The 27,326-nt window shown below is 37.4% G+C and overlaps 1 protein-coding gene across 1 annotated transcript in view; it reads right to left on the bottom strand.

Annotated features, from left to right (window-relative positions):
* ITSN2 (intersectin 2) overlaps positions 1-27,326 on the bottom strand; it is a gene marked incomplete at its 3' end in the record, with an annotated part of 75,689 nt that overhangs the window by 28,733 nt on the left and 19,630 nt on the right. The window contains exons 2-22 of the mRNA XM_081997443.1: positions 25,065-25,157; positions 23,310-23,373; positions 21,385-21,548; positions 19,876-20,082; positions 19,508-19,604; positions 17,722-17,864; positions 16,361-16,424; positions 14,207-14,344; positions 14,010-14,095; positions 12,773-13,035; positions 11,918-12,067; positions 11,530-11,670; positions 10,619-10,706; positions 9,895-10,034; positions 8,919-8,999; positions 6,979-7,115; positions 4,557-5,002; positions 3,355-3,476; positions 1,483-1,658; positions 1,078-1,222; positions 389-594 (exon numbers count right to left, since the gene is read on the bottom strand). Of these exons, the coding sequence (XP_081853569.1) occupies positions 389-594; positions 1,078-1,222; positions 1,483-1,658; positions 3,355-3,476; positions 4,557-5,002; positions 6,979-7,115; positions 8,919-8,999; positions 9,895-10,034; positions 10,619-10,706; positions 11,530-11,670; positions 11,918-12,067; positions 12,773-13,035; positions 14,010-14,095; positions 14,207-14,344; positions 16,361-16,424; positions 17,722-17,864; positions 19,508-19,604; positions 19,876-20,082; positions 21,385-21,548; positions 23,310-23,373; positions 25,065-25,157 (3,151 nt within the window). The remainder of the gene's footprint in view (positions 1-388; positions 595-1,077; positions 1,223-1,482; positions 1,659-3,354; positions 3,477-4,556; positions 5,003-6,978; positions 7,116-8,918; positions 9,000-9,894; positions 10,035-10,618; positions 10,707-11,529; positions 11,671-11,917; positions 12,068-12,772; positions 13,036-14,009; positions 14,096-14,206; positions 14,345-16,360; positions 16,425-17,721; positions 17,865-19,507; positions 19,605-19,875; positions 20,083-21,384; positions 21,549-23,309; positions 23,374-25,064; positions 25,158-27,326) is intronic.

Here is a 27,326-nt window from a genome sequence, read left to right as displayed (position 1 = left end):
AAATATATGATTTCTGCAAAATGTGCCTTACAAGCTTACAATTCTATGTAGGTCACTTAGAAACTGGCACCTTCAGAGGCAGAAAGCAACTACACTGCAAGAGAGGTGCCACAGTAATGAACCAAAACAAAATCTGGCACTTGATGAATAATAAAACACCACTGATTTTTCACAGCATTGAGCCTTGGAAGACTGTCTATTTACACAGTAGTGAGCCCAACATTACTGGGCTTGCCAGAATGAAATAATAAAAGCCTAAAATGGCATTGTGTAAACTGTAAAGTGTAAATCGTATATTCTGCACTTTAAAGCACTGCAAGAATTTTGCACTTTAAACCACCTCTTTTTGTAAACTGTTGAATTAAACGAAACTAAAAGTTGCACTTACTCCTCTTTTTTGATTTCGCTCCCAGGTAAGAGCTTGACATAAGATTTTGGAAACCAGCCCCTTCCTCCATGTACCTCTCCGAACCACCAGTTTTCCTGCTGCTCCAGGACAGTAATGATATCATTTTTTGAAAAGTTCAAGTGGTTATCTTTTTTTGCAGTCCAAGAGCAAAGTGCTTGTGCTTTTAAGTTCTCGACAGGCTGCCCCTGTTAAGACAGAAGTGGAGATGTTGATTGACCACACTACCCCAAACTGGTGCAAGTGTTAAACACAAACATTGATGTAGCTTTTATTGAAGCTTAAGCAACTTCATTTTTAAGTGATGGCTGAATAATTTGTTTTCTGGTCAACGGGATTTTACATCAATGTATATAAGCTGTTGATTCAGGAACAATCTCTCAACTCTGTTTCTCTACATGTTAGAAATATCTTGTATGGCCAAATACAGGTGAAAAAGATTTTAGAATTATGAAACATACTGCATGAGTCTTCTTGCTCACTGGTCCCTGGAAACATATGGAATTATGTCAACGCACACTAGTGGAGCATTCAGACTAGCTGCTTTATCCTCTAGCCTGTTCAGTGCACCCAGAATTAGAAAAGTCGTATTTTGTTTTGTTTTTTCTTTAAATCAGTTTCATTGACATGAATCTAAAATACAGCAAGTTCTCCACTCTGACATAATATACCTGTCCATGAATGGGTGAAACAGATCCAGGGGACACAGTGCGAGTAAAAGCTGATTTCTGTTGCCACGCTGTATTAACATTCAGGCTAGAAAAAGGTACGTTTTGGTAATCAGATTCTTCTGCAGATTTACTTGGTGAAAGTGGTCTGCAAATTGAATACAGGTGTATTTAACACATTACAATTTTTATTCAAAAAGTACCTCAAGCAGAATAACTTTTTAACATATATAAAACAGATATTCTATAAAACGTGAAGCAGACTCTCAAATACTTAAAATTTCCAAGCTAAGACTTTCAGGTAGGTTCTTCAATAAGAAAACAAACACCGAATGAAACTATACAGCACATTATGCATTAGCTAAATTTAGAAAAAGAAATTTTAACACAAACATAACAAAAACTCACTCTGAAGCAGCTGAGGTAGTAGATAAAGATACTGTAGGAGGAAGTAAGGCCTTCTTAGGAGATAAAGATTTTTCTCCATCTGGTATTTTTTCTACATAATTGCATGGAAACCAACCAAAATGTCCCTGAAAACTCCCATAAAGCCAACCAGGCTCTCCCACAGTTTTTTCATCAACCTATGATCAGGAGGATAAATAGAAAACACAATTAGCAGCGTGAAATTAACAGGGTATCTAGTGTGTCAGCACCTGCTGGCACTCTGAATTGAACAGCGTGAGCAGCACTCATACCAGGATCAGCATTTTCATTCTCTTCCCTTTCAGAATTGAGCTGATTTTGCCCTGTTCAAGAAACAGGGTAATGATGCAATTGCAGTTTTTAGACACAGGTAGAGACAGGCCTCAAAGACATTCTATTCCTTTAAAAGGGCCTCAAACGTGCACATTGGGGATCATGTACTATACCTGGAGCCACTCTGGCTTGCCAAAAATTATAGTGCATTGTGCTGTATGTATTTTGCTGAACATGCAGCCAAGAGGCAGTAGGCTGGAGAGCCTAGCAGGGCACGAAAGCAACTGCTCCAGTTCTGCTTACAGATATAATTAACTTGTTTTGGATGCAGTCAAATGACAAGTCCAAAAAGTCTGTTATTTACTGTATGATTAATTATAGAGCGTCCTTGAATGTCCATAGCAATACTGAAGCCTCCATTATGCTGAAAGTTAGCGAAAGTATCAAAATTAGCTAAAAATTAGCAGCTTGTCAAATACTATCAGCTAGTTAGCTTAGTTGAGGTTTGGGGTATAAGAGAAGGAGGAAGAGACAGCAGTGGCGGCTGTTCGCCTATTTCTAAAATAAGTTATCAGTAGTTAAATGACTGAGAAGGAAGCCAAAACAAAACCTACTTCTCTTGTTCCCTCTTCCATGCTTCAGTGGTATGAAAATGCAAATAAATGATTTAACACTGTAAGCTGAAGACTAACACTTAAGTGTTTTAATATTTTGTACCACATTGCTTTGTAAATTCTCCCTTATCACCTACCTATATCACTTGTAGTCTGAACGAGGAGGAATCATACATACTTATATATTATATACATATGTATTAATTATATTACCACAGTTGTAAATCAGTTTTCACGAGTCCACTTGAATGCACATGCTTTTAAAAACTGTATGCTGACAAGTGATGTATTACATGAACTAACAGAGATTTCAACTGAGAAGCCAGAAGATATGTCCAATACTATGGCCCTGCTGCAATATTATAGATAGAATATTCAGCTGAATCCAGAAAAGTGCTACAAAGAATGGACACAGAATAAAATACTGTAGATATCTGCCTGAGGGAGCATTTATAAAGGAGCAGCCAACAAGAGGCAGAAGTCTATGTTAGCAATACGTTAGAAAACAGTATTAAGATTCAGAAGAACCTTTCACAGCTACTTGTCAAATAACTAGCTTCTTTAATTTGAATTGAAATGGCATGACTAATTTTGTCATTTTATGTAGCCATTCATATCTCTGTTTTCTACACTCACATTTCAAGTAGACACTTAAAGGCCAACCTGCATACGTACAATGAACTGCAACTGCACCATTCCTGAGCAACTAGTTTCAGAAAGTTTATGTTGAGAGTTCACTATTGTTATACTAAACAGATTCTCAACACCTCTAGGATGCATAAGATCCAAAGAAAGAGCTAATCCTAATTTCACCTGTTAAACAAACAAACAAAAACCCTATTTAAATTTTCAGTAAGTCTTAAAATATATCACAATAATGCTTTTGACACTTAAGACCTTGGTGTATCTCAAGGCTGGGGAAGCGAGGTTGCATTTTTGCAAGTTAAATGTCAATGGCAAATCTTACCTGAATTACATCCCCAGTATTAAAGCTCATCTCATCGTGATTCCTTGCTTCAAATGGATATAAAGCTCTGTAATTTACCAAGGCAACTGAATTCCTAGACTCCGAGACACTAACTGCATTGCCTGAAAGAATAAGAAAATAGTCACCATTTTGATACAGCTGAAAGGTACACACTTAGTTGGAGTCCTACCTTCTAAGCAACAGGTATGAATATAAGAGAACTGTTCTTGCCCCAAAGACACCATGCACGTATCAAAGGAGATGACTAGCAGGCTGATGGGATGCATAAAATGCAAGAGTTTAACATGCTAATCATATTAAACATAACACAGGCAATAAAACACATTGTCTTCTGAAGACAAAAAATGAGATTTTTAAAATCTCATTTTTCTTTGTCAAACTGCTCTAGCTAAGCCAGTGCTTTAATAGTCTTGTTTAACACAACTGTAATTTTCCAAGTTGAAAAGATAACACTGCTACAACAGTAAGCGTTCAGCAGCAGGTGTGAAGATTTTACTTGGAAACCTAAAACACCACGATTTCTATTTTCTTTGCATTAATGTTCTCCAAGTCTGTGACTGACGTTGCTAACAGTGAATGTTTTACAAGGTATCACTGAGGTGTGCAAATATCTTTCAGCACTGTTCTAATTTAGTTCTTGCTGAACTCAGTGATAAAAGTGGCTAATAAAAACTGACAAGAACTAACAAAGGATGGAACTAATCAAAACCGCCTTTAGCAAAAATATGTTAAACCAGTTTTCAAAGTTCCACAACTAGAGTTAAGTTGACTTCAGTATTTTGTTTTTTCATAAGAGGCATTGAATAATGCAGAAATAAACTAGATTTCAATGTTAATAAATCACTTTGCCAAGTGTTACCTGCCCATCCACTCATCATTGAGCAAAACTCTTCCATATTAGCACTCTGCTTTAATGACAGAAAGTGCAGGCCTTAGGAAAAAGCTATTACTGTTTCCAGCATCTGTGATTTCTTGATTTCTCATCAGAGTTATAGGTGCTGAAAACTGATAACAGTAACCTAAGTTAAGCTAAAGACATGGAACATTGCTGGGTTTTTGTGGTAATATTTTAGACAATGAGCTGGCCATAGTGTCACATTAGTAATAATACTTCTAAAGAATGAAACAACACTCAGGAAAATAAAAACCATTACAGCAAAAATCTAACAGACTAAGATTACCTTCATTTTTCCAGGGTGGCTTAAGACTTTTACCCTCTGTTAGTTTCAACAGATCTGCAAACTTCTCATTTATGTTTAATTTAGAAGTGCGTTTCTCCACCTCTTGAGAGTTGGTCACTTCTTTCATCTTCTTTATTTCTTCGTTCTGCTTACGCCTCTCCTCAGCTTCTTTTGCAATTTGTTCTTGCTTTCTTTTATCTTCTTCCAGTTGCCTCTGCCTTTGTTGTCCTGTTTCCTTCAAGATTGTGGATTGGCTGTTTTTCTCCTCCTCTGCATGAAGCTGTTGTTTATTTTCCTTTTCTCTCATCAGAGCAACTGCTTCTTCAGCTTTCAGCTTTTCTTGAACTTTTTCCTGCATTCGTTCCTCCTCCAATCGCTTCTTTTTCTCTTCCTCTTCCCTTCGGATATTTTCCTGCCATTGGTTCTCCTTCTCCCGTTTTGCTTTTCTGAAAGAAAAGAATGAGAGAGGAGTGAGAGGACATTCAGATAAAAATGAATGAGGTTGTGTTCACAGAGTAATCAACTGCACTTTTAAGTAAAATTGCATCTATGATATCAACTACTTTTCTTTCTGGGCAATCAGCTCTTCCACAGGAAACCATGCTTTGTCTTAACATGAGTGCCAGTATATTTCACATATAAATAACAAAGGATTAACATTCTTGGTGTAGAAACGCTGACACATGGTTACTTGTGCAGTGCCTCCACAATCACTTCTGCTAACCTATATCCTGATGAGCAAGAAGTGATGTGTTAATTGAACAAAAGTGGGTTTAAGCTGTCCACCAAGGTAGTATCCAAATCTCACAACTGGAAACTAAGGTTTCCAAATGGATTAATAACAAAGTTTCATGCTGATACATACACAAAAATAGCCTTTGCATACTGATCTTTGCTGCTTTAATTTTTTGCCTTCAGCCATTGCAATCTATTCAATACACTTAGCCCCACCACTGTCACACTCTTCAGCAGACAGAATCTGGAAATCTGACTGCATTCTCTGAAATTATTCAGACTTTTATCCTGTGCCTCATCTTTCCAAAGAAGTTACTATCCAATTCAACACCCTTAAAAATCATTGTATCTTAGCTGTCGAGACCTTTCTTCTGAAAAGAGTAGACCAAACCATTGGGGCCACCTTCTGAAGAGGTAGCTGAGAAGGGACCATGGCTAGAGGAGACTGCTTCATCAAATCACTGTGGGAGGTCCACTCATCTGATGGTCATTTTATCGCGTTTCCAAGCACGTGACAGGATCTAGTAAGAGCTATGCAGTAATATTGTTACTCTAACATATAGCTATGTTCAACAGAAAAATGGTTCTCTTAAAAGGGCTGTCACAAATGTTATGAAACTCCATCACACTGTTGTAGAAAAATGCTGTCATGAGTTAAGACCATGAATCACACATATTACAAGGTCACTAGCTCTGCTTCATGAAAAAAAAAGCAAATATGAATCATTGAAAAAGAATATCTCTCTCAAATTAAAAAGACAAAACACAGTAATTCTCCAAATGAGAAGTCAGAACTAGTACACCAACGCAACTCCAGAGCTGAGGACTGCCCACCGAGAGCACCCATCCAGCCTCTCTCTGGCACTGTTTCAATCCACGGCTGCTAAGCACAAAGTAGGCAGCTGACAGCAGGTCTGGAGAGAGGAAAAACAGAGTGGCATCTTAAGACAGCCAGAATCAAACCCTAGAAGCTATGGCTTCTTAATCAGCAAAACGAAAGAAAACAAAACTAGCTGGGAACAAGACCATGAGAAACCAAGAGCTGAGAACAGTAGAAGTTTGAGTACTTGATACAAGGCTGGGCTGAGCAAAACCAGGACCACCTAGGTGAAGGGATGATCCTGTCAGTCATATATTTGAATTTTCTCATTGTCTTCCTAAAAAAGAAACCAAATTTAAAACTCAAAGCTTGCCAATTCAGCCAGTTTTCAAGATTAAGATAGGAATTAAGCAGTCAATGCCCTTTCTATTGTTTTCACTATCAATCTCACAACTGTCTGGATATACATGACAAAAAAACTAGTACCTACTCAGTCAGAAGTGCTTTTAAGGAAACCGGACAGGTCTTTTGAAGGCCAGCAAAACAAGGAAGAAAATACAAGGAATTTTAAATGTGTGAGGATTATCTACTAAAGGAGATAAAAATCTTATTAGCAAATGTGACTACTTGGTTTATCTGAATTATAAGATATTTTTTTTTTAAAAAGAAGATAAAAACAGATTGGAAAGAGGTAATTCAAACCATCTTCTATCAGTGGTACTCCATATAAAATGTTTCCTCTAAGGCAACTCACTAGGATATATTTTTACTGATTAGACCTCCTGCTTATTACGGTCTGCGTCTTAAAGTCACCACAGCATTTTTTTGCTTTAAAAACTGCAATGCTGATACATTCAGACATGGTACCTTGCAGCCTCATCTTCCAGTCGCTTCTTCTGTGCAAGTTCAGCTCTTCTTTTTTCTACGTCTCTTATTTTGTCCTGTTTGATCCTGTGGAGCTGCTCCAAAGCTAACTGCTGTGTACTGTAACTTTCTCTCAGGTCCTAACGAGGAAAGACAACAAAGTACGTCAAAAGGAATAAAGCCAATCTTTCAAGAAAAGAATCCAAGCATTTTAATGCTTTGTGAATCAAGTTTTAATACAAATGGATAAAGTAATATTAAGTTATTAATAGTCCTTGGAGGTCACTGTAAAGAAAGTAAACTAAACAGATGTATAAAAGTAGCTGGCAGGTTTGCAAAGCTTTTGACGTAACTTAGGCGTTCAAAGAGCCCTTCCAGTCATACACCTGCTGGAAATGACAAACACAACAGAGGAGAAAGGAAGATATAAAACGGAGTGTTCAAACACAACATTATCTAAGGGCACAGAAGGCAATGAAGCATATTTTAAATAACTACAAGACACATTTGCCAAGGAGGCAGACTTCAACTGAAAGCCAACACAATACCATAAATCTGAGAATGCATTCCTTCAGTAAAGTAAAGGAATCACCTTTGCAATGCTTTCTGAATGATTCATCAGTCCCACATTTAAATCAGAAAAACCTTCTAAAATATCCAGCAGGCTTACCACTGTGGGAAGCCATAGCCTAAACACATTAACTGTGAATGGAGTTTTCCCGTATTTGTAAAGTCACAATTTTACTCTTCTTCTTTTGAACACATCCTTCAATTCCTATTCCATCTCCCTCTGATAACAAACTTTTTCACAGCAGAAAACTAGTATGAATCTTTGGGATAATTAAATTTACAGAAGAAAAAAAATCAACAACAATAATACAACTTTACATTGTACTTCACTATGTTACAAAACATCTGTATGATACCACATTATTTTTTCTTAGGAATCCTATTGATATACACTGAGCAATTCAACAGGTAGACTCTGACTTTTCACATCTGATCTCATAAATGCAAACAAAGCAATTAAGAAAGATCTATGCCCATTACAATATGCACCTCTACCAACAGTCATGTTGCCCAAGAGATACCGTGTAATTTGTATGAAAAGGGCAAGATAACAAGATTTCTGTGTCAGTGAAAGTCTCTATAGCAACAAACTAAATGAAACAATTGACTACTATTTTTCCCCAAACATATTCAGCTGAGAATACTTTTTCTTCTCATTCTGCACAGAAATTGAGGGTCACCGTGGAAACAAAACTGCATTAGAAACACTCTTGTATCTTTGATTTAAGGACAGAATAACCCTTATGCAAAATTGAAAGGTCAGTTAAGTAATTCTGAGAATAATTTATGAAGGAAAAAAAAATAAATTCAGATTTCTGACCCCAGCAGACAAAAGCAGTGTTGAGGAAAAAGAGCAAATAGGTTTTAGTACTGGGTTAATCTGGAGGCTTAATAGCATTACGTTTGCCATGTCATATGTCATTTTCTGGGCACTGATGCTATTTTTAGACTCTTAAATTCGAACGAGAATTCATTAACCTGACTCACAGCTTAGATGTATGGATACAGGCCTAGGGAGACAGGTAGAGACCAACAGAGGGAAAGGTGGAAGATGACACATTTCCATCTACCACGGTATTTTTTGGTTGATGTTACCATAATTACAAATAAAAATATCTGGGTAAAACAACTGATTCAACATAGTCTGTTAAAGAAATAAAATGGCTATCAGTATTTTGCAGTTTGGCTCTCTAAGCAGGTAAGAAAATTTTAAGTCTTTAAGAGGATGTTAAAGCTAGCAGAAAGAAAAAGACCCTATCCATTTTCTTTTAGGAAAATTATTTAATAGAAGTTGTACATCCAAACAGAAAGGGTAAGCAGAGAAAAATAGCGAAATAATTAAAAAACAAAAGAGCCAAATATTAGAAAATAACCTTAAGTAAGAGGAAGAGGTTGTTGAGACAGCTTAGCAGAGACAAAAGGCACTGAAGAACAGAATCATCCATATTCTCACACTGTAAGATAAGGCAGATAAAAAGCCAATTAATCTTTGCACTGTATTTTGAAAAACATATTTTAGGGAAGACTAAATGGTGGATGCAGTCACTGAACACAGCAAGCCATGCAATAAACAAGTAACTAAAAATGCATGTTATATGTAGCTGTTTTTTAAAAAGAAACTCCTTAAAAATGTTTACAAATTTTTCTTTGTGATCTTTTTACTGGAGAGTGCAGAGCCCTCACGTTGGCCCGGCATAAATCCATTACTTGCGAATAAAGTTCACATCAGTGCCACTGCGAGTAAGCTGGTAAATAAAGTTAAGTGGATGCATGCTACCCTGCCTGAGTTGCCTGCGTTTTTTAGGCAAGTCAAGAGTTGCCTCTGAAACAAAAACGCCTTCAGGGCCAGTGGTCAATATTTCTTAATTTCTACACAAATAAGTGGCCTATGCTTACTTTTCAGACAATATCTAAATCTGTTACCAGATCTTGTACAATGTACTATGAAACCTTGTATTTCTTTCAATAAAGTTAAATGTGCAGTCCGCAATCAAAGAATTGTAGCCAATATAACCTCAGTACCATAAGAACAGAATTTGCAAAGGCCTGAGAAACTTCAATTCTAAATCAAAATGAATTCTAGTAGGCAAAAGTTGAGAATGAGCAACAGTTGATTCATGCAAAGCAATGATTAGCAAGAGATTAATATTTTAGTACATTAGCAATAGTTTTAAGTGCATTTTTATTACATTATTTACTCCAAGACTTTTGGTAATTCTTATTTGACATTGAAAGTTGGGGAAAGCTTTCTGGAAGCCCGGTAGAAGTGCCACCAACCTTTATGACTGGATGGAGAAGTACAGATACTGCTCACTGGTGTAAGCCTAAGTATTTAGATAATGCACGTACCTTAAGCTGACTGTTAAATGCATCCATTTCAGCAAGTTTAGAAGCAGTTTCTTTCTCAAGGGCATCTAGTTGTTCTTTAAGTCTTTGGCATAATTCCTCCTTTTCTAGGGACTTCTTATGCACTGAACTGAGTCCTGTACCTGCATAATGAAAGGCAAGCAATTTTACAAGGATTTCTGTTTTCACTGATTATTTTATTATTTTCCTAGCATAAACACATTCCCAACATCTTTCCTCACAAAAATTCCTTGATTTCCCTTTCTATTCGTATACAGCACAAAGAAGAAATGGTCCCAACATCTGAGACGTACAGGCATTACATGTAATATATACAGAATAATTTGCAAGTTGTTTCTTTTAGTATCAGACCAATTCATAGCAGGCTTCTCTATAGAGGGACTGCTAGTATGATTTGATGTAAAGAGCAGTGTAATTTTTACATAAATGAACTCCCTTAAGTTTACACTACCAAAAAAAGACAAGATGTATTACAACTGTGGGCTGTATAATCTGTGTAAATAAAGTTTCAAGCAAAATCTCTCCTTTCTCACAAAAATGTGTTTGCCCCTTATTTAGAACATGAAGGAAATAATGGAAGATGGCACTAACTGAAAAGATATAAAAATGAAGGTGTGATTAACACCCCTGTATCCTTCAGCCCTTTTTTACAAGTGATGAAAAGCCAGCAATGCGAACAGAAGAGAATTCATTTGCAGGCACTTACTCTGAGTGTTTTCAAGTTGAGCGTTTTTAATTCTTTCACTTAACAATTGCTTTTCAGGAACTAAATAGATTAGTTTATTCTGATACTCCTGTAGATATTGAAGAGAACATAACAAATTTTCAATATTGCTTATAAATCAGTAAGTAAAAATGGGTGAATTTTCAAACATAACTTCAACTCATGTTAATGAAACGTGGATGCAAGTTATCATTACGGCGTAGAGGAAAAAATGACTTCTATACTCTAAATATAAATACTATTAAAATTGTATGCTTTTTCTCCCAAAAACATTAACAGCTGGGGAAAAAAAACCCCACAAAACAGACATGCTAAATGTGTAAATATCATGAGAATGTGTAAGTTGGCTGCCCCAAGCCTAACATAAAATAGTAGCTTTCCATGACACACAGGAACATGAAAAGAAGTTTCCTTGATGTGCAGGAGCATTACATAAAAATATAGTAGAGGATGATTTATGGTGATCAAGTCATTTGAAATAATTCATGTTTTGCTATTCAAAGGCAGGGCGGGGGTGGGGGTAAGAGCTGCAGTGTAATTCAGCCCAAAGACCAACTTGCTCTGCATACAGGAAAACATTCCTCCTAAGAATTTGAGTCTGGAGCCATAAAATTCATCATTAGAGAAGTCACTATTACCGGTTCACAAAAGAACGGCTGAGGCTTTGACAACTGTCCTCACTCAACTATCAGCTTGTTGTAGTACATGTAATCATTTCTCTAATACCACAAATAAAACTAAAACCCTCTGCAATGTTGATGGCCTTGACAATTTCCTCTCTCCACCATAATCAAACTGATTCACTATTCCGCCCTATGGGGATATATTATCAACAGCGTTACAGAAACACAGAATAGGAAGGAAAACTACAAGCTTAATAGAAAGTTACATACCTGAAGCTGCTGTTGTAGTTGCTTGACTTCCATGATTCCTTGGTCATATTTCTTATCTAAAGCCTCCAGTTCAGTTTTTCGAATTTGCTTTTTGCTTCGAATATCTTGCAACCTGCCTGAGATTTGCTGATGTTTGTCCGTCTAGAAAGAAATAAAAAGCAAATTATACCACATACCACAAAAAACACTGCTCCACTAAATCCATGGGCAGTTTAGTCCATGATTAATTCCCCAACACAACCCAAAATGTGTGCTCATCCAAAAAGATTAGATTAGATTGCTCATCCAAAACAGAGTGAAACTCCTAGTGGGCCATTAATGTAGATTCTAAGATATGCATACTTTAAAATACTGTATTTCAAGATGTGTAGTGAGATTTCTGTCTTACCAGGGCTTCTAATTCAAGATTAAGGCTCTTCTTTTTAGAGGTCAACTTGACAATTTCTTCTTGTTCCCTGTTACGTTGATTAAGAAGTTCTTGTCGACGAATTCTCTCCCATTCCAGTCGTCGCTGGCGCTCAAGTTCTTGCTTTGCTGCCTGCAGAAAAGTTACATTACTTTAAATTACAATGGAGACGCAGAACTCTGAGACCATGACAGTATAATGTGCTCTATTTCTAAATAGCGTAACAGCAACACATCATATTCTGTCTGTAAAATGCTTTTATATACTTCAGCATCAAAGAATAGAGAAGTGGTCCTGTAAGATTCTTCATGCTATGCTCTTAACTCTGGATGGAGAAAAGCTACATAATTCAGACAGAAAGTATGTTTAGCTTAGAATACTGCCCATAAATGAGCACATTGACAGATATTACTCATAACCTCCTTTGAGTATTTTACAGTACTACATAAAATATGCAAGTCTTACACATGCACTGAGACACTAAGTAGAAGCAAATTTGTCTCGAGTTCAACTGTCAAAATATTATCAATTATGAATGCAGTACAATCTTTCTTGCTATACAGATTTTTTCATAAATCCAAGAAATTTGTCCAAGAAAATCTCCTCTCTCCCATGAAAAATCTGAAATTCTTCAACCTATACCAAAACTTGATTAATTTATAACAGATACAATGTTTTCAGACAGAAACAACGCTCTCTCTCCAAGGCAACCTGTCAATGGCCATGTGAGGAGACAGAACCAAAGCCAGCATTCAAATCCTGAATGTTCTGTCAAGTGGATACTGTATGCATGTACATATTCCTTAAAGTATTAAAAAATAATTTCAAGAAAACAACCTCCCGCCTTTCTATTTCTTTCCTCCTTTCTTCCTCCCTTTGTCTTTCCAACTCTCGTTGTCTCTCCAGCTGCCTTTCCATTTCGAGTTGTTTTTTCCGTTCCTGTTCCTGACGTTCCCTCTCTCTTCGCTCTTGTTCTTCTCTCTCTTTCTGAGCCTTACGTTCAGCCTCTCTCTGCTGCTGCTCCAACAGGACTTGACGCCGTTTTTCCAGCTCCATATTTCCCCTCTCATAGTTGGCTTTCCTTTTGTCCTCAAATGTCACTAAAATAAGGAAAGGTAGTTATTTCTGTCCTGTGCAAAACACTGCTCTCAGACAAGTACCTCGGTTATGCCACTAAAGATAGATACTTTCTTTTTGGCAAACTCAGATTGTTGGGTCATGGATGATATAAGCATCTTGCATTTGTTAAAGTATTATTTTTCTTTTCAGAAATACCTTTAAATTTTCCTAAGTCTATTCCAGTTGCAAAAAAAGTTGTAATTTAAAACTGACCAAGAAAATGGCTTGAATTTTAGAGGAAACAAATGAACAGCTTTTATAAGTTCAGAGAAGACTATTTCTGTTAAAAATGTTTTCCACTGTGCAAGAAACATTAACGCATAGAGAAAGAGCTTAGTTTTTAAGGCTGTTCCCTGTAAGGGCTCCTGGAGTTAAAAACAGCAGGAAGCAAAACAGGATCAAGCTCAATTACTGCAGTACAGGATAAAAGGAGATACAAAGGAATGGTTTAGGCTCCCAGCAACCACCCTTCCAAAAAGAGAGGCAAGTCGTGTCTTGCAGTGTGCACGTAAAATGCCTTTGCTGGTAGCATCAGTGCATCAATAGTAGAATCTATGCTATGTGCAAACTGCACCTAGTTTTCAAGGAATTAAACTACATTGGAACTCCTTGTTTTCAAAATGTCCAGAACAAATTAATGCCAGGAACTTTCAACTGAAAAAAAATTTGTAGCAGCATGGCAGTATTTGGCCATGAAGGATTTCATTTCCAAAATACATTATTAATCAGCACACTTTTGCTTTCCTACAGCTAAAAATAGCCTCTGACTTCTCAATTCTATTAAATGTAATAGGCTGACTACATCCACTTAACAACCTTCCTACCATGCAGGTTAAAAGCGATCTAGCTCCTCAAATGAAGCTCCCTAGGGATTTAATTATGTCTTCCACTTTCTAAAGGTTTCAGTGTCCTTCAAAGCCAGCCCTATACATTAAGAATGTGAACCTTATTTTACCTGGCTGTTTTTTCTGTGGCTCCTCCTCTTGCACAGGCTGGTAAGATGACAGAGTTCCATTTATATTTTCAGTATATTTTCCACTCCTGGAGGGGAAACCCCCCACCACCATCATTAGAGAAATAACACAGTTATTTTCCTTGTATAAAACACTTCCATTGAAAATATATTATGTTTCACTGCTGTCAATGATATACCTGAAAGAAGGGGGTACCAGTTCAAGAGGCAGAGTTAGTGGCAGAGGTTGTCCAGCTTTGGCCATATCAGTTAGGTGCATGGCTAACACAAACTCATCAGCTTTCAGCTGTCCATCTCCATCAATATCAGCTAGTGACCTGCATAGTTTTAACACCAATAATAATTAGAACCAAACATCACAATCACTCACAAATGACAGCTGAACCAATTCACTGCAAAAATAATTTTTAAAATAGAGAATTCCTGTGAGATGTTCTGTTACAAACAATTACAATTAATAACATGAATAGCTGATGAAGGGAGATACTATTTTGTTCAATAATGTACTGCTATTCAGATGTTTTTGTAACATAGAGCAAAAAGGATAGTAAAGGTTAAGAGACATCTCGATTTACTGCATCACCAAGAGAAAAGCTGGGAAGAGAATCCAAGACTGTTCTTAACCAGCTCAAAATGCTAGAAACAACTTTTTCAATTTTTTTCTTAAAGCAAAAGAAAACATTATATAAAATTTAATCGAACCACAGAATCACTAGGTTGGAAAGGACCTTCAAGATCATCAAGTCCAACCATTAATCCAGCACCACCATGTTCCCTAAACCATGTCCTGAAGTGCCACATCCACATGTTTTTTGAACACTTCCAGAGATGGTGACTCCACCACCTCCCTGGGCAGCCTGTTCCAATGCTTGACCAAATCCTACAACAAGAACCTTTGCATAGAATTCTTTCTTCCCTTTGTGTCTCCTCAACAGTGCAGGGAAGATGTGAGCTGCCCCAGAGTACCTTGCAATGGGTGCAAAAAGCATCCGCTATCCCCTCTAAGGAGAGGCCAAACACGACAATCTTATCATTAGCCTACAAAATGCTTCCCACACAACCTGGAGGGGGAGGAACAGTGAAATGTTATCAGAGATGCAGGCAAGAAAGCAGGAACCTTTCTAAAAGAACTATCTATGTAGATACTATTGCAGGAATGCGTCCTTAGACTGCAGTTAAGTGAACTGCTTAATAAAATAACTGCTTGTTAAAAATAAGGCAGTCAAAAAAACTACTAAAAACAAAAAGGAAACAACAGAACGAGGAGGGGAGGGAGGGAACATCACCCACACACACCCCACAGTGAAAACAAAAGCAGGAGATGATGAAATCAGATTTTTGTTATGGTCACAGACCAGCACTATTCACACATAACAGTACCATTATTACAGTAATTGCCACAAATACGGTATCCCGGTAGAAATATTGGTAATTCCTTACTTTGGGCAAAACTGAAACTTGGGCTGTTAATCCTCTACATGGGTACACAGACCTCCTCACATTGGCCACTGATATATTCAGACTAGGCACCCAGGAGGAAAAGCAGGTATATAGTCACTATTTCCCCATACTCCAGTGTGGAGGAACACAACCCAACTCTCCATTTTTACCTTCACAGCATGCAACCAAACAAGCTGAACGAATATAAGGAATATTTCAGCTTGTTGCTGCTAGAGACAAACAAATGACTGCCCTGGGATGAAGAAGAAGAAGAAAGGGGACTCAGAGCTGTAAAGCACCAAGCTACTGTGAATTCTGCTGGGCCAGTAAATTTTACATATAACTTCTAAGTTACATCTAAAGGACTTATCCAAACTACCATACCTAGTAGGGTAAAGGCAGATTATTCAAGCCATCAGACAACTGTAACCATTTCCATCACTGCAGTAAAGGCAAGCCTTAACAAATGTGTAACATGCAGGTATCTTTATGGGAACCGCAATAGAACTCTAAAAATCTGAAGGGTCACTCCGTTTTTTATTTTTCTTCATATTTTAAAAGCAACAAGTTTGATTTCAGAATCCTATTTTTAAAATGAACAAACCCTCATCTCAGATAAACTAGTGTTTCACTGAATCAGAAATTGAAATTAATATCTGTACTATTATATGGAGTTTAACAAACACACACACACAGAGTGAAAAAATTAATTACACTATGTCAAGGTGTCTTTTGAAAACGTACTAATGAACAAACTAGTTTAAGAAGTAGCTTAGTTTCAGTTTATGATTTTTAGATCTATGGTGTCCCTTCATCATTTCTTATTAAATAATGTACATTTCCTCTCTTAACACCATAAACATGTTGAATTCATAATTAGTAACTAAACTTACCAAATAGTAGCCAACTGAGTCTGTGAAAGGTTTGATTGCAGAAGGGCATTCCTTGCTTGAAATCCTTAGTGAAAGTATAAAAGCTTTTAATAAAAATAAATACTTTGAACAAAGAATCATATGTAGCAAAAAATGGGTCGTGAACTGGGGCATGTTATTAATCTAATCCATTTTCATCAGTGGCTGACAGTTGGCATTACTTCCAGGCTTAACAACAGGCATAACAACCCGAACACAATAAAGACGTAAGTATTCTTGTGTACTTTTTTTCACTCAGCACACCCAACAGAAAAACTGACATGAAAAATGGATATTTATAGTAATCGCCACAACTGTTACAAAAGCACAGCTGACTGTCTGCCTAAAGCTTGAGTTAGAACGCTAGAAAGCTGTCAGCTTTCCTTTGATAGCGAAGAACCATGTACCTTTCTAGGCAAGTTGATAAACCTTCAGCCCAAAATCAACCGGACAAGATAAAAAGCATTGAGCCCCTTTCTTGAAAGAAAGAATTGTTCTCCTTTTTTGTAGACTTGGAAACTGAGGCAAAGGCTTGGTACATGCTTATTCAAAATGAGAAATCTAGTCAGCTACAGACATACATACTGACTTTGCATCTACTAACTGCTTGGCCAGCGCTCTACTTGCTGCATTACAGTGAGTAATCCAGTTTTATAAGAACTCTACACTTGTATTAATTTTGTGTCAAGTCTCTCAAAACCACCATAATGCCATGGCACAGCACAAACGTCACTGCAAGTCAACAGGGAAGGACACCCTTAAATTACTTTTGAAAAATTCCAATCAATGGCTGCAGTACTGCAGTCTCTTACCCGAACCGCTTTCTTTGAAAAGATAAAGCCCAAATAGCTAATTACTAACATACATACATAGAAGCACATGGCACAAAAACGATCCTAAGATGTCCCCCATTTTACAAAGTCCTAAGAAAGAGTCTCAGTCCAAAGAGTGATGCTTGAGAAATTACTGCTGAATTTATGGAGCTAAATTCCCCAGCCTTACAGTTCTCAGGCTCTTCTAGATAGATCCCACAACTGTCACTCTTACCTTCTTCCCCTCAACTGCTGCTGTAGCTTTCCTAGTCTACCTGGGGAGACTGCTACCTCCTCGGGCCCCTCCAGGTCTAACACAGAGCCCAAGCCAATAAACTGATGGCTATTTCTTGGCTGACTGGAACCAGTAGCTGAAACCCAGTCTCTCCTGCACAGGTCTGAATGTCAACAATTTCAGCTTTTATTTCATATGGTAGTCAAATCCCAAGTGGGATTCCATCCCTCAGCCTGCAATGTCCCAGAGGCAGAAAACACTGCTGGTTTCCCCTCCATATCAAATGCCATACTCACCTGACAAATATCCACTCATACTTTTATCAAGACTGTTAAATTTCTGTCTGTATTTTAATCTGGAGGCCTGAGGAACTGCCCAGTCTGAGGATGCAATCTTTGGTGAATTCCCAGCTAGTGAAGCACTAGAGGAAGAATTTGAACTGTAATAGAATAAAAAAAAAAGAGAGGGAGAAAAAGAACTCAGTTACTTGGCTTAATAAACAGGCATTGGAACAGAAGATACATAGCATCCTCCAGTAACAGGAAACAACTTTCACAAAGTTTTACTTCTGCTAACTTGCTATAAATATTTTCACTAATTTGGATTTCACTAATATGGAATTTTACTGTAAAAGTGTGAAAATAGGGACACATATCTAAAAGGAAACTCTTGAATTCAAGATCCTGTTCCCTTGGTATCACAGGCACTTATGCCACATAATTCATTGTTCCACCACTGCAAAATAATACTATAGGGAACCGCAGGAAAACTTCTCACCTTTCACAAGAATGTTTACAAGGGCTGTGAAGCATTGGGCGGGGTGTCTAAGGAACTTTAAGATGTATGCAAATGAATAACCATGAGCATAAAAATTTATCTGATAAACTCACAACCAAAAGCAGCTTCTAAAGCTGCTAAAGTCACTATATTCCAAACTTTACCTTTTATTTCTGTTAGTGACAATGACAGGCTAAATGGAGGTTTTTCCAGCTCATTCACTTTGTGCAGAATAGCACTGATAGAGTGTTTAGTTACACCTATAAAACTTCTACCTGCAACTGCCAGCAGTTTTAGAGAGTCCCATCTTTGAAGATCAGACAAAACCAGGTGCATCCAGTCTGCCTTGTTTAAGGTAATCATATACTCTATCAAGTAAAAAACTATCTGCAGTGTTATCCAAGGCAATAAAGTAAAGAACACTGATATAAATAAAGCCTTTCAGGCATGATGCTGGATAGACATCCTTTGCACGGAATTAGAATAACGTGATGGTGAAAATGCTGTCTCCAGTTAACACTGCAGAAGAGGTACTTTGCAACACTACAACACCAACAAAAGAAAGCTTTACGATTAAAAAAAAGGTAATTACAGGCACACACCATGCCTACATTCATCTTATTGAATATCTGCTAGCGTCAGGTATCTGTCTGTATGAAGAGCCCAAAGTTAGACATGCGCTCATCCTAGAAGCCTTGTACCAGCAGCAAAGAGGTGCAAGCACTTCTGAATCACCTTCTGAAACTGAGCTGGGGCTGAGATGCCCTCTGGATTTCTTTTGGGAGACTGTTCCCTGGATGCTCAATTGGACAGGTAAGACTCGTCCCTCACTTTGTCTATGGCGAAGCTCTAAAATCATTGAGGTAGAACAGCTGATGACAAAGATTCATCATCTTCTATTATTCATAAAACAAATTCACACATAAACATTTATAACAAATACTATTCTTACATGCCTGCTAATTACATGGTGCCCTCTATAATGAATGAGCACATCAATCCATATACAGTGCTTTTATAACCACTTGGTAAATTTTATTTCTATTTACTAATGAGGTACATTCCCTTCTTTTTGGCACCGCTATCTCTCATTTGAACTCCTCATCTACTTTGGATAGTTTTGTCAGATTTACTGAAAGTATTATTTATTGTGCATATCAAAACAATCTATTTTCAGACGTGCTCGGTCATATTAGATAGACTAATTTTTAATGAGTATACTTTAAAAATAGAAATGCTCTGTAAATTTTGGAAGGCATACTACTCAAGGTTAAGGTATAACTATTTTAAACTTAACTTTCATACCTGCTAGATCCTAAATCGATTAGTGACTGTGCCTTCTGTATACTAGTACCACCAAACCCTCCTGCCATGGGACCTAAAGAACCAGCATGAGGCAGCGCTGAAACAAACAAAAACAAAAACTGTAAAGCAACCAGGTATAAGGTAATGCTTTGTAATAAACACTCAAGGCTTTGATAGAAGTAAGAAAAGCTAATCAGTGCCCTGTTGTTAAGATTAACTAGTTAGAACTAATTTGACAAATGTGAACTTTAGAAAACACCCAATTTTTTTTTTTTTTTCAACTCACATGCAAGTATTAGCATTCCTGTCTGAAACCAGCCACAGAGAAAATAAGATTCATAATTTGGAGAGTGAGTACTGGACTTTACTATACTTACTTGAAGAGAAAGGTACGGACAAAGGTTGCAGAAGGCTGGATGTTCCATTTGGCAACGAAGAGGTACTGACAGAAGGCACCAGGGGAGCAGAGATAACCAAAGGAGGAATGGAAGTCATGGAGGTCAGAGACATGGGAGCTAATGGTGTGATCGTAGACATAGACGTTGGCATGGACAAATTTGGCATACTACCCATTCCTAGAGCAAAATCCAACAATTCATGTTTTAATATTGCAGAGGCTCCGGCAAGAAATTGGCTCCATTATGCTAGGCAGAAACTACACAAAGCAACCTGCATCCAGAGATACAGTGAGCTAAAATAGATGCTTGTGTATAATATTTACTTTTTCTCTTAAGTTTAGACAAGACAGCTCACAGAGAAAAATATATTGAAGAACATGAATTAAAAAAAAAAAAGCTTATAGCAATTAATTCTCAAGGTATATTTAGCTACTATTTCACAAAAGAGTAAGATCTAGTTTTCTATAATTGCAGCTGTAACTAGTTCTTCAACAAGCCTTTCCATGTATGGCTTCTGAGAGAGAATTACAATGCAATCCAAAAGCTGCGACAATCCTCTACAGGGAAAAGCTGATACCGTTTCTGAACTAAGCCTTTTCCAAGCATTGGCCTTGGAAGAATCCATATAGGTGAAAAGTCGATGCTTAGGGACACATGCCTAGCAAATGGTTTCTTTAAGCCAGTTGCCTGAAGCGAATAAGGACACTTGAATTACTGGTTGAATCGTGTGGAAGATACATCATGCAGATGCTATGATGGAAGGTTAACAGGAAGTAATCGTATGCCAACCACAGCTATCTATAAACGCATGCACTTGTATGCAAACGCACAAGACTTACCAATGGGCCGATAATTTAAATCATGTATGTAATTAATATATGCATACATTTAATTTCAGCATAGAACTACTCACTAATCTTGTAATCCAGCTGAAGTCATTATGTATATTTTGTTCTACAAGACAACAAAATAACAACTAACAGGCATGCAACAAATCCCAAAACAACGTCAGAAACGGAAAAAAAAGTTAAAATAATTACATTCAGTTGACCATATAACCAAAATAGCCAATCTGATTAATTTTGAAAAAATATTTAAAATAAGCGTTCTACAAAAACTTTGACCTTTACTAAGTTTAACTTTAAAAACACTAAGTATAAATAGGTGGATGAGTAGGAGGGAAACAAAAAAGACACTCAGCACAAGATGACAGCCTGCAAGTCAGACAGCAGATGTGAATGGCCTTCTTGCCAAAATTCAACAGAAGGTTCTTCTTTATTATTAAGTATCTTGAAAGAATGAAATTATCAAAAATGTCAAGAAAGTGACTTTGCAAATTTCCTAAATCAGAATATTCTTGGGTTTTTTTTTTACAAATTCGCTCAACTGTCATGATCAGATTAACGCTTATATTTGGTTGCAATTAACTGTGGGGTTTTTTTACCTCTGTACACTAAGTAATTATATATTCATAAGTACCAAAGCGTGCTGACATTAGTGGTGAAAATACTGGAGTTTGCTTCATGACAGGAGGGAGAACTGTAGGCAAGTGCTGTCCTTGCAATTTCAGCTTGATGAGTTTCATGGCTATAGAGAATTCCTGTTGATCCATTTTTCCATCCTTGTTCAGGTCTGATAGTGTCCTTAAAAAAAAAATAAAATTAAATTAAAAAAGCTCAACAGAAAGAAATGTAAATTTAGTTTTTTCACTTAATGAGAAGCTTTTAATCAAATTCATTTACTGCTTTTGTACAAGAGAAGAACAAACATTGCAACCATTTGTAGATTTTTCTACTTTTGACAACATTCAAACCCTCAAAAGTTTGCAGATCGTAATTTTTCTAGTTTGCCAACCTACAGGTATTGAAAGTCAACCTGGACTTCGAAACATATGCTCGCCTAACTGCATTAAGTATAATTCACTTGGTAGTCTGCTGCAGAGTCCAGTTTTAAAGTTGCTATATATTTAACACCTGAGAAAGTAGGAAGACACTTAGAAAAGCAGTAGTCTCCTGCTCAGTGGATACACTTGTTGCTACAGATATGCCTCTGGTATGCTTCTTTCTATGCTACTACCCAGACTAGTTCTTTTAAATTAATGTCTGGTATTGTAAGGAGTTAATGCAAGAATCTGAAACAGGAGGATGAAACCTGCTAAAGGCACTATAATCCACTATGAAAATTGCATTAATTCACAAACAGCATTGGTTTTTTTAAGCCTGATAATGACACTGTCTTCCTTTGACGCTTTTCCAAATAAACTTAAATACAACTGAATATATATGCATACATAAACAGACAAAATTTATGCTGAGACAGAAAATCTGAAATCTTCTTAACATTTAAACATGTAAGGACCAGGCACAGGAATGTAAATAAAATTAGGAGGGGAAAAAAAACCCCAAAGCAAAACAGAATCAATATTAACCTACATTTTCCCTTTCATAGCTTCATTCTGTTACTATTCAGTAAAAAACTCCAAGGCCCTATGCAAAAATTTCCTTACCACTCTTTTCTATGCATTCAAAGTGTCTGAAGAAGAAACTAACTTTGTATTCAGTTAGTTTCTTTAATACTGTTTCACAAGTGACTTTTTCTTAATTATTATGAGCCTCCACGCCGCGTCTTTTAGCATGGGTACATCTTGGTAACAACCAAGCACCCCAAAGCGAACACAGTATTCTGGAGTTACAAAGAAGAAAATGTCCGTTTGAAGTGTTGCAACCACCACATACATGCTGCAAAGAACAGCAATTTTGCCAGTTCCTGTATTACAACATCGGTTGGTATCTTACAGTGTATTATAACTGACCTTCTATTAACATTTTCTGTGGCTTTAGATTTTTTCCTATTTTCTACTTTCAGTGTATTTTCCACTCCCAGTTTAGTAGCATCTAATTTTTCCCATGCTTAATCTTGTTGTTTTTCAGTGGTTACTAGAATTTCAAACATCAGTTTGGTATCTCCAGAAATTCATTAAACCATTATTTACCTCTTTTTCTATATTATTAGTTAAAATATTAAGAGAAGGCTTAACAATGACCTTTGTGGCAGTCCAACAGGCACTTCTTTCTCTGAAAGCCTTGCAGTTAGTCATCACTGTTTGTTCCAAACCCTTACTGTAGTTTAAAAAGGCTGTATTCAATATGATTCAATTTGAATTAACTTCATAAGAAAAGATTTTAAAAGATACTGCTTTTTAATTAAGTGTTGGTACACATATGGGCTAAATCCTTCCTCTAAATTTAGTAAAATTAAAATAATAATTCAGACAACACTCCTACTTTGACTGCTGTATGCCTCTTTGAGATAACACAAAATACCAAAGAGAATTTGAATGCTACGCACCTCCTACCTTAAAAAAAAAAAAAAAAAGTAGTAAAGAAAAAAATAGTAAAGCTTACCATATTTCAGCAAGGACTGAAGCTGGTAGACCTGATTGCAAAAAAAAGGTACGTGCTTGATCACCTATGATAAACAAGACAGACAGACTTTTACACCAGGGACATAGATTTTCAGAAGATCTCAGCACTCTCGTGTGACTAGATTTGCAAAAGGAACCAACATGCTGGAGGCCAAGCTTTCCAGATTTGTAACACCTAATTTATTCCCTGGTGACATTGATTATCAGATACCCATGTATTCTATAATCCCGAATCTTTGCTCTGAGAAATGATTTTGTATAGCTATAAAAAGCTCTAGCAGGTCACAAATCAACAGCTGACAAGAGCTTAATAGATGCAAGATTTAAAGAAGTAGTAACGACTGAAAAATTTAGTCCTGACCTAATTACTTTTACAGGAAAGGATGAGAATACTATTTCTTTCCTTCTTCATCCAAACTAACTTGAGCCAGTATTGCCTCTCTAGAAAAACTGGAAAAATATCATTTCCAAATAATATTCTCTTCCGCCAAAGAACATCCACTATTTCACTATTTCAGGAAGGCAATGGGAACTGTTGTGTAATTCCATACCAAGCTCCACATCAACTGGTACTGATCATGCTGTTAAACAAATGCATAATTAAACACAGATACTGGTGTTTATGCTCACCTCTGAGTGAATTACAGATGCTTAAAGCTAACACTTCAGGTTATTCTTTCAGCTCTTTCTTCCCTTATATTCATACACAGCCTTTCATTTCAAGCATTTGCCAAACAAATAATGAAGCCTGCAGACGTACATGCAGGTAAAAGCCCAGATGTGGCCTAAAGGTAGTCCCTGGGACTGCGTACTTTTCAGCTGGTGGTAAACACCAACCTCCCAGTGCTGTCTGGCCAAAGCAGAAGTTACATATCATTTAGCCACAAGATGTGCATGTTCCAAACACACAACGTCCCACTCTCTCCTCAGTCCTGTTCGGACCAAAAAGAGGAAAAGCAGGAGCAATGGAGTCACCAGCTAGGGTATCAGCAGTTAGGCGTAGGAGTGATCAGGGCTGGTCTTCAGTGCACACCCACACATAAAGAACTGGGCATTCTTAAATTAAGTCATCTTTGCCAGCAGAATTGAGCATTTTCTTGATGTCACAAGCAGATTCTTAAATTTTAAAACTGCAAATTCTGAGGTGCACAGCAACATGACCCAATTGTTTCAGAGCACAAGCAACCAAATGCAACTGGAACTGAGTGCAGGCCACAGCAAAACACCATTAGGATATCCAGAACTCGCTGAAGGACCAAGGGTTAATAAATTTCAAGCAGTCATTAACAAGGACAAGCTGTCAGCATCTCTCTCTGCCTCGTCCCCCAAAACAAAGACGATCTAACAGCACAGTATTCTCTAACACTGTTCAGACCGAGAGCCACTTCTGGTGTCTCTGGCGTCACTTGCCACAATAGCTACTGTAAGTGCTTCTTGGCAGCCTCCCATCTAAGCAGATTTTTGCCTGGTACTCTTTGGTTTTTGAAACTAGACAGAATGATAGCACGTAACTGCTGGCTGCAGAAGTGACAGGGTTAACAAAAGAGCGTTCCTGTACCAGACTTTAGTCAAAAGATTGTAGAAGTTTAGGAATAACCAATGGCTGTTTGCCTGAAGAGGATGATTATTAGCCACATAACAAAGGGCTAGAAATAGGATGTAGCCTTCAAACAGTTTTACAAAGATACTGACGTGTACACAGAAGTTAATGTGTAACACAGAATCTCAGACCAACCTGTAATGTAGCCTCCTGCGGGTTTAAGGCTATCAAATTGCTTGTCATGCTTGGCGCGCTCTTCAGAGGTGATGGCCCATATGTTTGGGCCTCCTGAAAACAAAAACAAAACAGATTGAAGACTTTTAAAAAATCAAGCACATCACTTGCAAAAAAAAAGCTTGGCTTCTCCAGAGACAAAGTTAGATCTAGACACACCCAGCTCCTACTAGTTTGGCAAAGGACCTTAGGAAACACAGACCTGCTTCCCAGATGTGCAAGCACGAGCTGACAGAACTCCTCAGCTACATTGCTTTACACTTGGCTTTCAAACAAGCTCTGTCGGTCTTCAAAGCTGGTGCAAGGCAGTTTCCTGTTGCTGCTTATTGTTTCCAGGCCAGGCAGGATGCACGTTGCTCACCATACCCTGTGTGAACCAAATACTCCTCTGGTTCACTGGTAAACAAATGGGATTCAACGTCTCTTAAAGGTTCTTGTACAGAGGGCTAACATCCTATAGCTGCCCAATAGACTCATACTTTGTCTTGCTGATACTCTTTAGGAGTATCAAAATTGGCACAGGTAACAAAAATATGTTGGTTTAGTCTCACAAGGAGTAACATTTCTTGGTTGTTCTGTTTTGGTTTTGTTTTTTTAAAACAGTATACGATTTCAACTTACCATTTTCCAGTGCTTAATAAAATAAAATAAAATAAAAAAGTATAAAATAACACAGCCTCAAAGTAACAAAGAGAAATTGCAGCGAATAATCATGTTTACAGAGTTGTGCTGATAGACCAGGCAGAACCAGAGTGACTTTCAGAAATGCTCCAACCTGCTGTATAAAAGTCAGGGTGTGTGTCATTTGCAGGAAAAGCAGTTTGCCAGAAATAATTGGGTTTGGTTTCAGTTTTTAAGGAGGAGGAAGTTTTAGTCGGGAAGCTCTTGACAAAAATACAATTTTTAAAATCAGTGGAAGCAAGAATTAGCAGAAATTCTGAACGGAAATCCCCAAAACAGCATTAAAAAGTTACTACTTCAATCACCTTTAAAAATACATTCTATTCAGCATTACCACTTCCAAAGAACTGTTAATCTGTTCTTCAAGTATTTGTATTGTTCACTAAAAGACAGTCAAGGGAATAAATCCTTCTAATAAGACATTTATTAGACTAAAGCAACTAAAACAACTAATAAGTTGCTTTAAAACCCACAACACTTGGAAAGAAAGTTACTATAAAATGTTTCTTCTTTTCCTACGTAAACCTAACTTCAAAGTTTTGAACCTACAAAATTTCAACAGCTTACACCCAATGGCAAAAATTGGAGTGGCACTCAAATCCTTATAAAATGTTAGTTATAATATACAAATGGAAAGTGCGTAATGTGGTTAATGCTTATAAAAAATTATCTTGACAAGATGAAGAAGGGCTCCCAAAGCTGTCAGCAGCAATTTCAGAAAACTTGACCATTTTTTTATTTATGGAAAATAAAATGCAGCAACATCACATTTTTGTTGTATGAAATACCTTGGTTTGATCATCTTTTGAAGCAGGTAGCTACAACACCCCTCAGCTTTTTATAATCAATGACAGAAGAATTAAGACCACCACAATATATTCATGTAGCCAGTGGCTGCAAAGTGCGAAACACACAGTAAAAATTCCTTGACTGGAGTTACCAGCACCACCGTAGCTTCCTACATTGTAAGAGAGCTTACGTTTAGATATGTACTGAAATGTACAATTTCCTATTTATATCACATAATCACTAGGTTGGAAAGGACCTTCAAGATCATCAAGTCCAACCATTAATCCAGCGCCACCATGTCCCCTAAACCATGTCCTGAAGTGCCACATCCACACGTTTTTTGAACGCTTCCAGAGATGGTGACTCCACCACCTCCCTGGGCAGCCTGTTCCAATGCCTGACCGCTCTCTCGGTGAAGAAATTTTTCCTAATATCCAATCTAAACCTCCCCTGGTGCAACTTGAGGCCATTTCCTCTTGTCCTATTGCTGGTTACTTGGGAGACGAGACCAGCGCCCTCATCGCCACAACCCCCTTTCAGGTAGTTGTAGAGAGCAATAAGGTCTCCCCTCAGCCTCCTCTTCTCCAGACTAAACAACTCCAGCTCCCCCAGCCGATCCTCATAAGACTTGTGCTCCAGACCCCTCACCAGCTTCGTTGCCCTTCTCTGGACACGCTCCAGCACCTCAGCATCCTTCTTGCAGTGAGGGGCCCAAAACTGAACACAGGATTCAAGGTGTGGCCTCAACAGTGC

This window comes from Phaethon aethereus (genome assembly GCF_964289735.1).
Source record: "Phaethon aethereus genome assembly, chromosome: 3".
In the NCBI taxonomy this organism is placed as follows: Eukaryota; Metazoa; Chordata; class Aves; order Phaethontiformes; family Phaethontidae; genus Phaethon; species Phaethon aethereus.
Note: the sequence above shows the minus strand (reverse complement) of the source record. Positions and strands in the feature narration are given on the sequence as shown.